The sequence below is a fragment of the Gallinula chloropus genome (genome assembly GCF_964237585.1).
Source record: "Gallinula chloropus genome assembly, chromosome: 17".
In the NCBI taxonomy this organism is placed as follows: domain Eukaryota; kingdom Metazoa; phylum Chordata; class Aves; order Gruiformes; family Rallidae; genus Gallinula; species Gallinula chloropus.
In genome coordinates, this window is record NC_140102.1 from 6109188 (window position 1) to 6124693 (window position 15506).

A 15506-nucleotide genomic window follows, 5' to 3' on the forward strand; every position below is an offset into this window, starting at 1 on the left:
AATAAACTGTTTTTAGAACTTGTTTCTCACTTCTGGTCTTTAGGCTGACTCTCTCTAGGAGCCTGGCTACTGTTCTAACAGCTCACTAATTCCCATCAGCTGAAAGACTCAAACCAGCTCTTGGAGTTAGAGAGTCAAAGCTGATACCCTGGCTGCTCCTTCTCAGCAGACTCCTCAGGAGAGGCCTGCCCTGAGTGATGGGGCCTTGCTGCCACCCCCATTTCCCACTTGAGCATGAATTGATGCTGCGTAACCTCAGAACCTATGATGAGTTTTTCACCAAGGTGCAATCTGAGGTCACTGGTGTCGGTGAAAGCCCGTACGTGTGGCTTCCACACATTGAAGGTCATGGTGCCGTGCAGAGGCTCCTGTCTTTTTCTCCATCCTTTCAAGGGTCACGTTGGTAGGGAATGCACACTCCTGCTTCTTCCTTTCCTGCTCCTCCAGCACCAATGGGTTCACACAATTGCAGACTAGTGGGGATTGGAAGGACCTCTGGAGATCACCCAGTCCAACCTCCTGCTAAAGCCGGGTCACCTCAAGCAGGTCATACAGTGTCCAGGATCACAGGCTTGGGAATGTCCCCAGGAGATCCCCCCAACCTCTCTGGGCAGCCTGTCCCAGGGCTCAGGAACCTGCAGAGTGATGGAGCTTTTCCTCCCGTGGGGATGGACACTCCAGTTTGTCCCCATTGCCCCTTATCCTGTTGCTGGGCACTGCTGAGAAGTTTGGCCCTATTCCCTTGACACCCCCCTTTAGATATTGATAAGCATTGATGATGTCTACTTCTCAGTCTCCTCTCCAGACCAAACAGTCCCAGCTCTCTCAGCTTTTCCTCCCACCAGAGAAGTTCCAGGCCCCTCATCATCCTTATACCCTCAGCTGAACTCTCTCTCCAGCATCTCCTTGTCTTGAACTGGGGAGCCCAGCAACAGACACCCAACTCCAGCTGTGGCCTCAGCAGGGCATAAAAGAGAGAGAGGAGAACAGAACCTCCCTGGACCTGCCAGCCACACTCAACACCCCCCGGTCCCATCGGCCTTCTCGGTCACGGACCCGCACAGCATTTCATCACCTCAAGGCCCTGGGGGTGATGCCCACGACACCAGCCACAGCAGGATAGTGTAGGGATAAGAGCTTCGAGCACAAGGAACGGTTTAAGATCTGGTGACCTTGAAAACTTTGGCTTCTTTTTACAAGTCAAACACGACCGATTCGGTTTTGTGGTGGGGAGAGAACATGAACCCAGCCCTGTGGCAGCAGAGGCCAGGCCCACCGCAGAGCTTACCGGGCAGCAAGAGAAACCAGTCATTCGGGTTGGGATGGAAAGCTGGGGCTGACCTCACCGTCAGGTACCGTTAACACAAGACACTGCCACAAACTTAGGTCAGTTTTTAAAACTTTTTTTATTTTTTAATTTTTTTTTTAAGTTTTTATTTTATATTATCTACAAAGTAAAAGTTTTTTAACTTAAAAGTTACATCACTGTCTCACGATAGTGATTATCTCATCAAACGTGATTTATAAATAATAATTCATCAGTTTGACGATTAGAATTTTTTTTTTCTTTTTCTTTTTACTGAACCTGTTTCAAGTTTAGTTAGAAGTAAAAGGGATCTCCGAGTCTTGATTTTTAGTGATAATAGCAGCAAGAATCACTCTTGTTACTTCTTTTGCTAGCTGATGAGTTCATAACTTTGAAGGGTCATTAAAAAATAAATAACTTCCAGTTTTCAGCAAGCAGAGTTGGGGCACTTGCAGGACTCAGATACAGTGCATGGAATTATGGAATAGCCCACAAGTTCCTAAATGCCTCTACTCAGTCCGAATCTCTCCCACTGCAAGATGAACTGTTAGCATTCCTAGTGGATGTTACAAGAAATCAATTTTTTTTTTTAAACAAAATAAAATGAAATTCTAGTTTTCTGTGCTTCCAGTTGGCAGAAGCAGTAGAAGGAGGGTATTTGGCCTACAAAAGGTATCCAGCCTTTCAGTTATTCCAGATGAGCCTTACAACTGCTGTTGGTGGTGGGCTTGTACTGTAAAAAAAAAGTTCAAATGTAAATAATAAATTGGCAAGCCACACAACAGTTTGCTAGTAAAGTGGTCACAGGACAACTACTGAGCTGAACTTTTCCTCTTTTTTTTCTTTCTTTTTTTTAGTTTTTCTCTTTTTTTTGATTTTTTTTTTTAATGAACAAAACAAAACCCTGCATATCAAGATGTCCTTCGGATGGGGTTTTTTTTTTCCCTACCTAAACCCTCAGAAAGCAGCCTTGTTCTGCTCACACATTCCCCGAGAAACAAAATCAAGTTATCTAGTTCGCTATAAAAATTTAGAGGCTGTGTGGAAACGAGTAATAAAGAAACCTAGATAAGGTTCAATTCAAAGCAGACAAAAGCCATACAGCAACTACTTTTTCCCCCAAAAGTAAAGCTGCAGAATGTTACTCCGAATTAAAAGATTAGACTTCGTCTGTCGCTTTCCTTAAGTCATTAGAAGTCTAACAGCCCTACCCCCAAGCCACATTTTCACTCCTATCCTCAGGACCGATCCCTTTAAATTTAATAAACCCCCAGGATCATGATAAAACAGGCTACACAAGTCCATCCCCCACGGCAAAACCACGGCAAAACCCTGGAAGAACACAGTCCCGCAGTGCCAGCGCCTGCCCAGTCAGCCATTTCTCTGCTTGAGCTAGAGAGAAGCAAAGCCTTTGCTGAATTAGCTCCATCTCGTGCGCTTAGCTAGGCTCGCCTTCGGGCTGGCACGGTATAAATGTGAAAGGCAGAGAGGGGCTGCCTTCAGCAGCAGCCTGCCACTCTATGAGGACATCTTAGCGGTTCGGTTTTGTGGTTTTGGTTTTTTATTTTGGTTTTCTTGTTAAAAAATTCATCTCTTTTTTTTTCCCCGCATCTGGTTCAATTAACAGTTCTCCTCGCTCCTACGACCTGGCTCAGTTAAGGTGCAGGTCTCCCGGGCACACACTCCTCACCTGAAGGGTGCGTCATATAGGGGAAATGTGTTGTTGTCGAGACTGGAATGGGCTGTAGTGCACTTTGAGCGATGGCGGCTTGGGGACCACCAGGTGGCTGTGTCGTCATTAGCATCATTGGAGCATGGGCAGTTGGGTGAGAAGGAACCATTCCTGACTGTACATGAGCCTGAAACAAAGAGCTCTTTAGTATAATGGTCACAAGGAGGCATCACTCCCGGCCACGTGACTTTGTCAAAGTTTTCTCCAGCTGTACCAGTAAATCCAGAGATTTACTCTATTTTAACTAGATTAGCTATTATAGGGATTAAGGTAGAGATCTTAACACAAAAAAATAATATTGTCAGAAAAAAAATGAAAATAAAAATAATAATAATTAAAAAAAAGCTCGAATCCTGACTGCTGGCTCTGAGTCACATTCTCAGTTTCTCATTTTTAGACATTTGGAGGGTGAATGCTGGGGGGAACTGCCAGCGTTAGACAGCGGGATTATTTCCAAACAAAACAAAACCACCTCAGCAACAAATCTTTCATGAGGGGACTGTCAGTAACCTAGATCAAAGCACCTCCTGTGCAGAGAGTGCCCCGGGTACAGGCAGGAATTCCAGCGGGAGCCTGGTATCATCCCTTCCTCTTCTTTACACAACTCCGCATTCTTTCATGGCTCCCTGCCTTGGAAACCACCCTCTCTCCAGTGACCTGTGCCCACATTATCGTTCATCTACACAGTCATTCGAAGATGAGTGATTTCACCCCTTTATACTGTTGGGTCAGCTTTGTTCTGTTTCCAGTTAAGCTCATCACAGTTAAGGTCCTTGTGTAATCTAAGTAATCATGGTTAAAGTCTCAGCGGAAACAGATTAATCTTTGTGATGGCTGATCACCTTCTGGCAAACGACTTCAGTAACTTGTCAGTTGGTTTCTTTAGCTCAGAGCGGTTCATGGCTCTAGAGGTCATCAATTTTTTGGGTTTAAAAAGGTGGTGAACTATTTTCTTAAAAGCACAGAACATAAAGGAACTCGTAGAGCTCTCAGTGGGCTTCTCTTGGGGGGGGGGAGGGGGGAAGACAAGGTAAAAAAAGCATTTGTTTTTTAAGGTTTGTTCTGTCCTTCTACCATACCCCATTAGCAGAGCACTACGGTGCAGTGATCGCAGCCCCACAAGTTTCACATGCCAGGAAAGACAAATAGCAGGTAGTGGCTACAAGTTTATTTCTTAAAGACAAAAGGGTTACTTGACTCATCACAGACATTCCTCAAAGTCTTTATCAGCCTTGCACTGTATTAGTAGCACTCGAGAAGCCTTTAAAGGCAGGAACTGCAATTCAGATCTCACTCTTGCCCTAAAAAAGGTTTAGAAGATAAGGCTGTGAAACAGAAATACCTTTCAGGGTCAGCACCAGTTTTACTTTTGACAAACACGCTCTTACAGCAGCCGTAATTCTAAAGCAGCTATTTCCAAACAGCAGCTGCACTCAATACACACCATGGATAAAAGTTTCTGTCGTGGCTCAAACACTTCGCAAATTGGCAGCTGACTGTACCCTGCACTGAATTTTAAAGTACTGTTTCTCAAGCAAGAGATCTGACAGCTCGAGATTCATCTGGTATCCTAGAGGGAAATTCAACTGATCTGCTGGGTTAGCCTAACTGGAATTGCTACGAGGAGGGACTTCAGAATTGCGTTCAGAAGTTGGAAAACGAGGCTGCTAAGAAACTATTAAATCTAACGATTAGTTTCCCCACAACGGAATAATTACATGCATTTAAAATTTCTTACAGAACTGTAGTTATTCCTTCATTAGAGATTTTTGAGGGAACTACTTCATTTTGAAAAGTCAGTTAGTTTGGTATAAATACCATGGAGCATGGATTGTAGTTTTCATCCTAAAATCATTACAGCAGAAGAGACTGCGTTAAGTCAAAACTCGAGGGTAAAGCAGACTTTGCCTACGATGGCCAAAAAACCCTGACCAAGCAGTCAGTTCTGACTCCAGAGTTGCACCTGATTTTCTTTAGCGAGGTTTGCGCATGAAGTGCTTGGCACACCGAAAGGAGGGCAATGCTCGCACCCTGCCACGCGGGCACGGGCCTGGCCGTGACGTGTACAGCACAGATCATGTACTTTCACCTTTAAGCTGCCCTCAAAACAAACATGTTTTGCGTTTCGAGGCACGCCACTGAGTGTGCCACTGACCCTGGAGCTTCCAGCAACTCTGAAGGGCTGCGTGTGCAAGAAACCTCGAGAAGCTCTACAAACTAGGCTTGCGCATCGGTGCCATCGCAACCAGAGCGGAGCAAGTCTCTTGTTTCTGGCAGAAGCCAGAGCCTGGGAGGACATGGCAAGACGCCACAGCAATAGTCAAGTTTGGATATCCTCTCCTTATCCTCCCTCAGTACAAAAAAGCAGAGAAATTACAAGCCTAATGGAATTAAAAAGCCAAAAATTCAACATCAGTAAAACAATTCCTAACTAACTATTCATTCAGTGGCTTAACTGGCTGTCCCAGGGACCAAAGTAAGATCTTACCAGAATTCTGCAAGGAAGTGGGCAGCTAGCAGACTAACCTCCCTAACTTTGGTTAGTCCTAATATCCCAAACTACTGCTAACCTGTATGAGAGGGCGTAAGCCAGATACCCAGTTACTTGATTTGCAGAAGAAATGGTGCAGGCAAATTACCAATTGTCTGTTCCTTCACAAAGCACACTGAATCTGTGAGATTTAGTAAACATCAGAAAAAACTTTGTAACACACTGCTTTACGCAGAGCTCTTGATTAATCAATCATGTGCTTCCCTTCCCCAAATCCTTTTTTTTTTTTTTTTTTTTCTCAGTGAGCTGACCACAAGAGAGCAGTTAGAGAAGTGGGTTTCTGATCCTGAAGCAAGGACTGTTGTTAAAGTTGCCCAACAATCACCGGGGATCTTCTGCGTAAGCAGTTCGTTTAGAACCATACATGGACACACACACACTTCCCCCCCCCTCCCCGCCTCCCCCCACGCACACACACACATGGAGTTTTTTCTCTTTCAGCCAGGATTGTCTTGCAGTCTGGATCTCGCCTATCTCCCATTGCAGTGCCTTGCTAGTCCCCAGTAATCCTGTGTAATATCCTTGCATAAATTTGACTACGATGCAGAGCCTGAAACTGCCACCGAAAGCAGCAATTCAGCCTTCCTCCACTCAGCTCTCGCCTCCAACCTTTCTGTATGCCAGCTCTCCCTGTGATCATGCAGTGAACCCGAGTAGTGAACTGATTTCTCTGAGACACAGCCTAAACCGGGGAGGGGCGGGGGGGAGGGGAGGCCCACTTCAGCTGAATCATGTCCCCAGTCTGGTTTGCTGCATGGCCAAACAGTTCTGTGAGCAGAATGGTGGGGCAGGACAAGAATGGGAGCCGGGAAACTGGGAAGAGAGCTCAATTTCTTTCAGTAGCAGTGCCAGCTTAAGATGTCTTCATTAAACTACAGTTGTAGATGCACTGGGTGTTGGAAGCTGAGGTCCAAATATCTTGTAAAATTCTAAATAAAGGCAATGTACAGACAGAAACCTAAATAACACAACAGGTAGTCTGTGCTGAGAGGTGACAGAATGGAAATCACTTCAGCAGGCCCGACTGTCCTAACTTTGTGGCATTAAGACATTTAGTCTTGAAGGTTGTTAAACTGTGTTTACCTGGGGGACATGGGCCATGTGTGGCGGATTGGTATATGCAGGTTGAACATGGGAGGGATGAATGGTGAAGACTGTTTGTTGTGCTGTAGGAAAACTATTTTGTGGAGACTGCGTATTGGAGCCTGGCGTCATGGAAGGAGGGGTTGGAGCTAGACCTGCGTGGTAAATCGCCGACTGCTGTTGTGGGTTTGCCAGGTGGAGTGCCTGAGCAGCCTGGTGCTGATGATGCTGCAGAAATCAAAAAGATAGAAGACTGGTAAGATTTAGGTTACGGTCTGGAAGTGAGACAACTTTGTTCTACAAACTAGTCTAAGAAAGGTTTGCAAAACTGCCCACAACTGTGAACCTTCTAAGTGGCAAATCTAAGCATGGCAACACCTGTGGTCACAAGGAAACTTATTTCAGTTCCACCAGGCTCATCTTCACGTGAGCAGGAGCCTGGAAAACAGAACCTAGACTGATAGATAAAACCAAGGTGAACCTGCAATCATGGGCTGGACACACCTCACAGCTGCTGTCAGCAGCCTGAAGATATTACCAGTAGGTAACCAAGGCATGCAGCACTATCACAAGGCCTATTTTGTTTTCAGCTACTTGTCTTTGATGAAAGACAAATGCTTCTCAGCATTTATCTGCTATTTCCAGTTGTAACTCCACTCATATTAAAGCTCTAACAAAGTTTAAAATCTTTCCTTCTTTAATAAAAGAAACAATCTTCCTGCGAAGAGGAAGAAACGAGCGGTTGGACTCTGATACTGGCCAGAGGGCCGATAAGGGAAAGGGACTGCCACAAGTTTCCCTGTTAGCTTATCTACGTCATGAGCCTACCACCTCCGACTCCTAGCCACTGCAAACAGAGGCAAATTCAATTCTATAACTCCACTTCCTTCCTTCCAGAGAACACAGAGGAATCTAGGCACCTCCTGCACGAGATCTATCATCTACAGTTCCTTTGGGCAACTGCTCCATCCTACTACTTTCTCCCCCTCAAATAAATCAGGCATCAGACAGATGCAATACCTTCTGGTAGAGCATGTTACATGGAGTTTAAAGACACCCAGCTCCCTTGAGTGATGTTACCTGCACGGGGCTTGGAGCAGGGTGGCTTCCAGCATGTTGGCTTTGCTGCTGGCCAGTTGGTGTAGCAGAAGGCTGAGGATGCGGAGGATGCGGATGCAGGGTAGCATTAGGGTGGGCATACTGCTGAGCAAGTGAGCCAGTGGAAACTAGGATGAAAAAGAAGAATATTTAACAACAGATACAGAATACACTTCTCATCAAGTCACCATGTGCACTTGAAGATTTCGCTATATCTCAGACATACTGTTAATATATTCCCTCCCCCTTCTAAAAATATATATATATATATATCTGGCAAATAGCTGAATATCTTACCTTGCTTTTGTGTAGTTTGGTTTTGCAGGCAAAGTCTATAAATAACCATAATTAGACAGTTCATCTTGCCTAGTTTGACAACGTAACAGACACTACATAGAAAAAAGCAGTATTTCTTTTGTTTTGTCAGACCAGGTTAAAATACCAAATTTATCATTTTCATACAATTTAGTTTTTCCTGAAATATACTTTTCAAAGGTGTTACAAGCCATTTTTATTTCCACCATCCAAAAAATTCTTTGGCCTTATACCTGGCTAACCTCACCATGCTACTCTTCTGGAAATTGCTCACAGTACAGTCAGTGTAAAGTATACACACTGTGTGTATACTTAAGAGCTACTGGGATACATGGTGTATAAGTAACAGCTGAAAAAACGGAGGCTGCTTTAGCATCAAATCTCTGTTGAAGAGAGTCTCTGGTACTAAAATAACGTCTTTCCCCTCAAGGCCAATTACAGAGTCTGTTCTGGATCACCACCATTCTGTGAGCTTCTCAACACTGCCATGGAATTCTTAGATCCTTGAAACAGCAGGTAAAAAAAAAAATTTAAAAAGGATAAAAAACCCCAACACTCTAACAACATAAAACTTTCACAAACAGTGACATCACATCTCTTGCTACAGCTGTACCAGTCTCCCATCAACAGCCTAACATCGAGCCCCTCTTTGGGGAGTCCTGCTCTGTCTGCTTCAAAACAGGCCACACTAAATCCTTAGTTTATTTTGAACTTTTGAGGGAATCTAAGAAAGTACAAGTCGTAATGACAGCAAATCTTCCCTTATACACAAAGCATGCAACTGGAAAGCAAGACCCTACGAAAACGAAGATGCCTCAGCCTATTCCCCCCTACTCCTTGTAGATCTTGCGCAACACCCAGCCCGCAGTTGGCAACTATATTTCTGCATGTGACAACATGTGCTATCTCCAAGATCACAGCTTGCCAAGACCAAGGCTAGTTCTGTTGACAATACTGCTAAAAGACAAACAGTCAAAGCAAACTCATCAACCTGCTCCTGAATCGTCTCTGCAACTGTTCCGTATTTGTTCTGGTACCTCTTGGTCCTTCTGACCGAAGTGAAGTACCGCACGCTATCGGGTTACGGCTTTTTTTAAACAGGGTTTGTATTACAGGAGAACTCGCCTGCCTGCAGCATATCTTTAGAAGTGAGGGGTTTTCTGGTGGAGGTTTCTTGACCCAGTAAACAAACCTGAAAGGTAGGTCATGGGGAGAAACCAGGAGTACGACTGTTTGGCCGCAACTGCCTGCCCGGAGTGTTCATGGCGAGCGAGGGGTGGTCCCTGCTGTGCCGCAGCTTCTGGAGAGATTAGCTGTGCTGGGCTCTAAGCTCATGAATACACACAACTGCTTGAGTGGATGTAAAGGATGGAAAGACAAGATGGAAGAAAACGGACAAAAACATAGCTGCATCTGAAAGCACAACAATGCTGTTGGGCAAAAGCAAGTCTCAGAAGAACAGCAACCCCACCGTGCTCCATTAACAAGCCCTGACACTCTTAATAAGCCCTATGCAAGTATTTGTTCTCCTCCAGTTTGGTTTACTACAAAGCTTACAAATACTAGTTCTAAAATACTCCGTCTCACCAGAATACAGACAGTGCCTTTTGCCCTGAGATTTTTCACCCCTGTACAGGCCACTTATGAAGGTCTCTCCTTTATAAAACAACTGCCTACCAGTTACCTCAATCCCATCCTGCTGCCTTCAAAGCTCTGTTAAACCTCGGTCCAGCTGCGACATGCACTGCAGCTCAGACTAGTAATGCAGATGAACTTCATCAGCATTTGTACCCCTGAGCTTTGAGTTGATCCTAACATACTCCTGCCTAAGCATGTACGTGTAGCTAAGCACAAGTGTGCAAACAGACTCGTGCACTACGAATGTTTCCAACTGAGAGGGGTTTTGAAAACACATCAGTATTTTCGATGCACACTGGCCAAACTACGAGTATCTCCTGCCATAAAAGTCTGCTACACTTTCAAATGCAAGGAATTTTGTATTTTTTTTTTCTCATATCACTACTAAAATATATTTTGCAGCAGCATCTCGACCATGCTTCCATCTGACTCTCAACCCCTGCTCCTTCTTTCAAGCACTACATATAAACTATCAGTGGAAACAGCAAGCATTCTTTTTACTCTTTCCAACAGTAGGAAAATTTCTTAGCCTCATTATTATAAAACACTCTGAAGAAGACCAGAATTATTACCTCTGTCAAAGAAACAGAAATAAATGCACAGAGGGATTGACTTGTTTGCCAAAGGGCATGCTACCAGAAATCTTCCTTGGTTCTCATCCCACAGCCTCAGCCACAGAGCTGGCACGCCTGACTACAAATGAACTTCAACTCCATTCAAGAGGCTTTAAAATCTATATGAAAATTAATTCCAAGTTGTAAGATATTCAAGGCTTCCCACATCCTGCCACATTACTTGTTAAGAGCCCCCGAAACAACGTGGTACTCCCTTAAACCATTTGTGCAATTCATCTTTCATTTCTTTATGGCCAAGAGAATAATAAAGTTACTCTGAAGCAGATACATTACACGATAAAGCTTCACTATGAGGAATTTCTCTCTTAAGAAACCAGTTAAACGGAGGAATAGCACCCTAAAGAACACATACAGAAGCAGGGGGAGGATCAAGTTTTTGTCATAGTAGCAGCTCTTCAATAACCACCTAACATCTTTCATCTGTAGCTTTGCATTTAAAGTACCAGATTTTTTTATATTGAAGAATTTTTATATGCCTAGCTTCTCCTCTCCCCCATTTTGTCTTTAACAAATGACTCCAACAAGCCCTACGCGTTAGCACTAGTTCAGATGCTGCTGCAAGTTATGTTTTAATAGTAATATTAAAAGTGCCTTTCAAAAGCTGTTATGGGGACACTTATCTAAACCCTGTGCAGATACTGCATACAAGTCAAGAAAGGTTCAGGATGAGTGGCAGCAAGTCTGAAATACATGCACAGACCTCTGCTAGTTCAAACCTCAACTCCAGAAATGTAAAAGGTTTTCCGTGCTTAGCTAGTGCAATTAATAGTTCCTGATAAACCAATGGACTCTCTGAGAACAGCAAGCCTATGAAAGAAGTCTTGCAAAACAGTCAGGAGAAGTCCGTCAGCTTGGCTGTAATTACAGCACTTTCACTGCAACTATTTTCAAGACTTTTTGCCTGTTCATCGAAACAGCTTGCTACACGTATCAAACAGCAAACAAGGTGAGACAGGAGGCAGGGAAAAAAAGGAATTAAAATTACCAGTTATCCAACATTTTCCCCCACTGTCAGGGCTTTGGACATTTTTCCAAATGGCCACCTAGTAGTATCCAAGAAAGTGCTGAGAAAGCTCTAGGAAAGGACAAAACAGCTCCATGTATCTCCCTGCTGCAAGTAACCTCAGCTCATTCCAGCAAAAATACAGGGGGTTTCTCACCCTTTTATGCCTTACCTGCCTCTCCCCAAGAAACACTCCCTGGGCTAACCTGCTTCCCTTCATCTCTTGCACTGGGTTTCCTAACGTGTGATATTTAACTGCACTAACCTTGTGGTGATACAGCGTGAAGATAAATAATGAAGCAAGCAAAAATACCAGATGAATTACTGAATTCAACTCTACAAAGGTATAACCCATTTTTCTGAGAGGCAAACAAGTAGTGGTCAGCCACCAAACCCACAGAAGGAGCTGAAATCAAAAGAGGTCAGAGCAGCAGAAATCAAGCAGAACTCCCAGCTACGAGGGTATATGCAAACCCCACAGAATGTCATTTCTTATTTTCCCTGGTAGGAATTTCAGTGCTGCCAATGGTGGTCATCGTTGTTCATCATCCAAAGATGCACAGAAGAGCCTATTTTTCAAGAACTGACCAGTGAACAAACTTCAAAACTATTGCCAGACCCAGTAAGATGGTGAGGATAACTACATTTAAAAGACCTGAATGGTAGGAAGCAAAGAAATAGCAAATGTTTCTTTCGTAATACAAACATTTAAAGAAGTCATTTTACACAGGTAGAGTGGACTTCACTTAAAAGGTTATCCACGAAAGGAACGAGCTTATTAAAGTTATTTCAGTGCACCAAACCAAGATGCATGAAAACAGGACAGGACAGGTCAGCATTCTACAACACTAGTTCAGACAGAACCATTTCTGTATGAGAAACACAGGAAGTCTGTTCCAGAAGAGGTTTTTGGAGAACCAGAGGGATTTTGCACAGTCCTCTTGCAACAGGTAACTCAAAAAAAACCCCTAGAGAGCCTAGCATAAGCTGCACTGACTTGCAGACAGGAACAGCAACAAGTCTCAGTGCAGGACAGGAGGATGTTTGAAACTACCCTGAAACTGCAATCCTTTCCCATGTCTTGGGTGACGAGTACAGTTCATCCTGCAACCACCACACTTCCCCCCCCAAAACCGGCTTCCTCACAGTGCTGTGAACACCAACACAGAAGGTGGTCTTTTTCAGTTATCCCTGTCCTGCTTTTGACTGGTGTAGAGTGAGTTTTCTTTCCAGGAGCTGGTATAACGCTGGGATTTGGATGGAGGGCAAGAATAACATTAATAATACACTGAGAGTTTGGTTCTTGCTGGGCAATGATTACAGCAAGCCAAGTATTTTTCAGCCTCCCATCTGGGGCTGAGGGTGCCTGAGGGGCTGGGAGGGGGCACAGCCAGGACAGCTGACCCAGACCATATGGCTCATTCTATACCATACCATGTCAAGCTCTGTATAGAACTGGGGGAAACTGGCCAGGGGCTGGACTGCGTCTCGGGAACTAACTGAGCATCAGTGGTCTGTGGGTGGTGAGCAATTCCACCATGCATCGCTTGTTTTGGGCACTCTTTTATAATCATTAGTATTACTTTCTTCCTTTACACTCCTATTAAACTGTCTTTATCTAAACCCACGACTTTTTACCTTTTTTCCCCAATTCTCTCCCCACTCCCACTGCATGAGGGGAGTGAGCAAACAGCTGCGGGGTTGCCTCAGCTCCCTGCCAGGTTAAACCACAGCACCGCTTTTCCCTGTATGTGCACTCAACTGAGTTCTGTGTTAGCTGTTGCATACTGAGAGTATGGAGAACATCAGCCCTTCTCCTATCCCCTACACTGATGTAGGTCACCCAGGAGCACCAAAGCCAGATATTGTAACTGATAATGTTCTAAAGAGGAAGCATCTGATGCTACACACCAGCAAGGAGCCCTGGGCTAGTCACTCTGGTTACTATAATAACACCCCACACTCCTTCAGTGCCACCGAAGTGCCTACAGAAAGCTTCCTTCACCTCAGCTCTAACTTGAGTTATTTCCTCCCAGGGGTTCAGAAACTGAGCCAGAGCTTTTTAAAGACATAGGGCACAAGATACTTCTCCTCTTTAGAAGCAGAGTACCTCGCCAAGTTCTAAAATCACTCTTGGGCCAGGAAAGAAAGGGAGCGAGGCACTTCACCTAGGTTTTGAGCAGAGCCTATCCACATGCAGCATCTGCTTCTGGTCGCAGAAGAAAAGATGGGGTAGTAAAGTTAGACATCATTCAGCATGCAAAACAGATTTTAAAGGAGTGACATATCAGCTTCCTGTGATCACATAAATCTGTTTAACAGCTTCATTCCCCTGTCCATGGACAGGAACCTTCCTGCGTTTTCCACATACTGGTTTGGTGCAAGGAAACTTGTTCCCTCAACACGTCCCATTCCTTTAACATCTGTTCTTTAGAAAGTACTTTTCTGTACAATCAAAATTAGTACAAAAAACCCAACTCACTGGCAAAGTAGAAAGAAGGGCCTGTCTCCTTGCTGTATGGTATTTTGGGACATGCTGAATTTGGGAAATAGAAAGGTAAATTAGCCTCTTGCCACGTGCATACTTCCCGTCTTCTGGAAAGGTCAGCATCAATTTTTTTTTTTTTAAAAGATTGTAGAACCATGCAGATATTTTTATTTACTTAGGTGCTATTAGAGCTGGATATTTAGTTTTACAAAGGAGTGGAGATGAAACAACAGAAGTCTCAGGTAAGCCTTCCTTCTAAACTGTGACACTGAGGTCTTCAGTTCTTAACACAAAAATAAACTTCATGTCAATTAATGGTCTATTACAGTCCACCGTAATAAGAAGAAGGTTAAAATGTAATTACATTAAAACAGAAATTGCCCCCTTGCTTTTTCAGCTATATCACTGTCATTCTTAACAGTTCCAAGACACCTTTGGTGACTGGTTCCCTCTTAGTCCCTGGAGAATCCTCTGAGGTTTATATTATATCCACCATTGTACTATCAGGGAAATAGAATTTACTCTACTGCTGAGACAGAAACCAGATAAAGTTAGAGACAACACCAGACCAGTAAAACATATGCAGAAGGGGAAAAGGGAAGGGAGAATGGGGACAGGAATGAGAGCACAAAAAACAGGAAATGCATCTGTATAAAACCAAGGTCTGGTTTTACACAAGTTCAGTTTTAAACACAAAAGTCAAGTTTTTCAGAGGACTCCAGTTACCGGAAAACACAGGCAGTTCAGCTGCATGGGAACACTAACACAAGTTCATCGGCACAGGAATGAATATATCCACCTTCAGCTTCGAGAACCAAACGTCCTACTACCAGCACAAGAGGAGTTTAAGACTTTGTGCACCATAGCCCAAGCACTCACACTGCAAACCATGGCCAGCACACTCTACCACCAGCCCAGTGGTACTGGTAGGAGGGAGATCACACAGAGCCAGCGCCTCCAGGACAGATGGCACCTTCAGCAGGGTAAGAGTGACAACTCTGCATTCAGGGATGTGCGTGTGGCAGTTAAAGGTGCATGTATTGCTCTGCTGCAGCAGTGCCTGCATTTCAGCCTTCTGAGAAGGACATCTAAGTGGCTCACGGCTCCAGAAGTTATGAGCTGATGTGTGTAACAGACGTTTTTATCGTCTGGCTGGTAGATGGGAAGAAAGATAGTTGCTTGAACTCTGTCCTTCCCAAATGTGTTTTGAGGGGGGAAACCCAGCGATTTAAACACTCCACTGGCATACGCTGAGATGGGTCTAGTGGTGACCACGCAGCTCAGCTGCTCTGCTTCTCTTGAGCTCTCGTCAACAGCGGGTTGGGAAACAGAAGCAGGACGCTGTGAGGACTGGCAAGGAAATCCCAGAAGTGCAGAAATATCCCATTAAACAGCATCAGACAAAAATAACTTTCCTTTAAAATGGAAGAATGCTTATCAACAAGTGTAGGTCACTGTATGTGTTTTGGATTCAGCTATCTCTCTGCTAGACAGGAAGGAATACAAAACCCTAACTTGTGGCAGTGAGGGCTGTTTACTTAATGGATCAACAGGGATTTCTCTTCACTGGCAGCCAGTTACTACTTGCCACCGACTTTCAACTTATCCCAAACCATTAGCGAAGATAGAGTTTCAGATCTCACCAGAAAACATTTCA

At 44.2% G+C, this 15506-nt stretch overlaps 1 protein-coding gene across 1 annotated transcript in view; it reads right to left on the reverse strand.

The window, feature by feature from the left end:
* Positions 1–1387: 1387 nt before the first annotated feature.
* The window catches only part of ATXN2 (ataxin 2), a gene marked incomplete at its 5' end in the record, with an annotated part of 35011 nt that continues 20892 nt past the window's right edge, over positions 1388–15506 (reverse strand). Inside the window, 4 exons of the mRNA XM_084272051.1 lie at positions 1388–2039; positions 2997–3165; positions 6673–6900; positions 7753–7898. Coding sequence (XP_084128177.1) covers positions 2011–2039; positions 2997–3165; positions 6673–6900; positions 7753–7898 — 572 coding nt within the window. The 3' untranslated portion in view covers positions 1388–2010. The remainder of the gene's footprint in view (positions 2040–2996; positions 3166–6672; positions 6901–7752; positions 7899–15506) is intronic.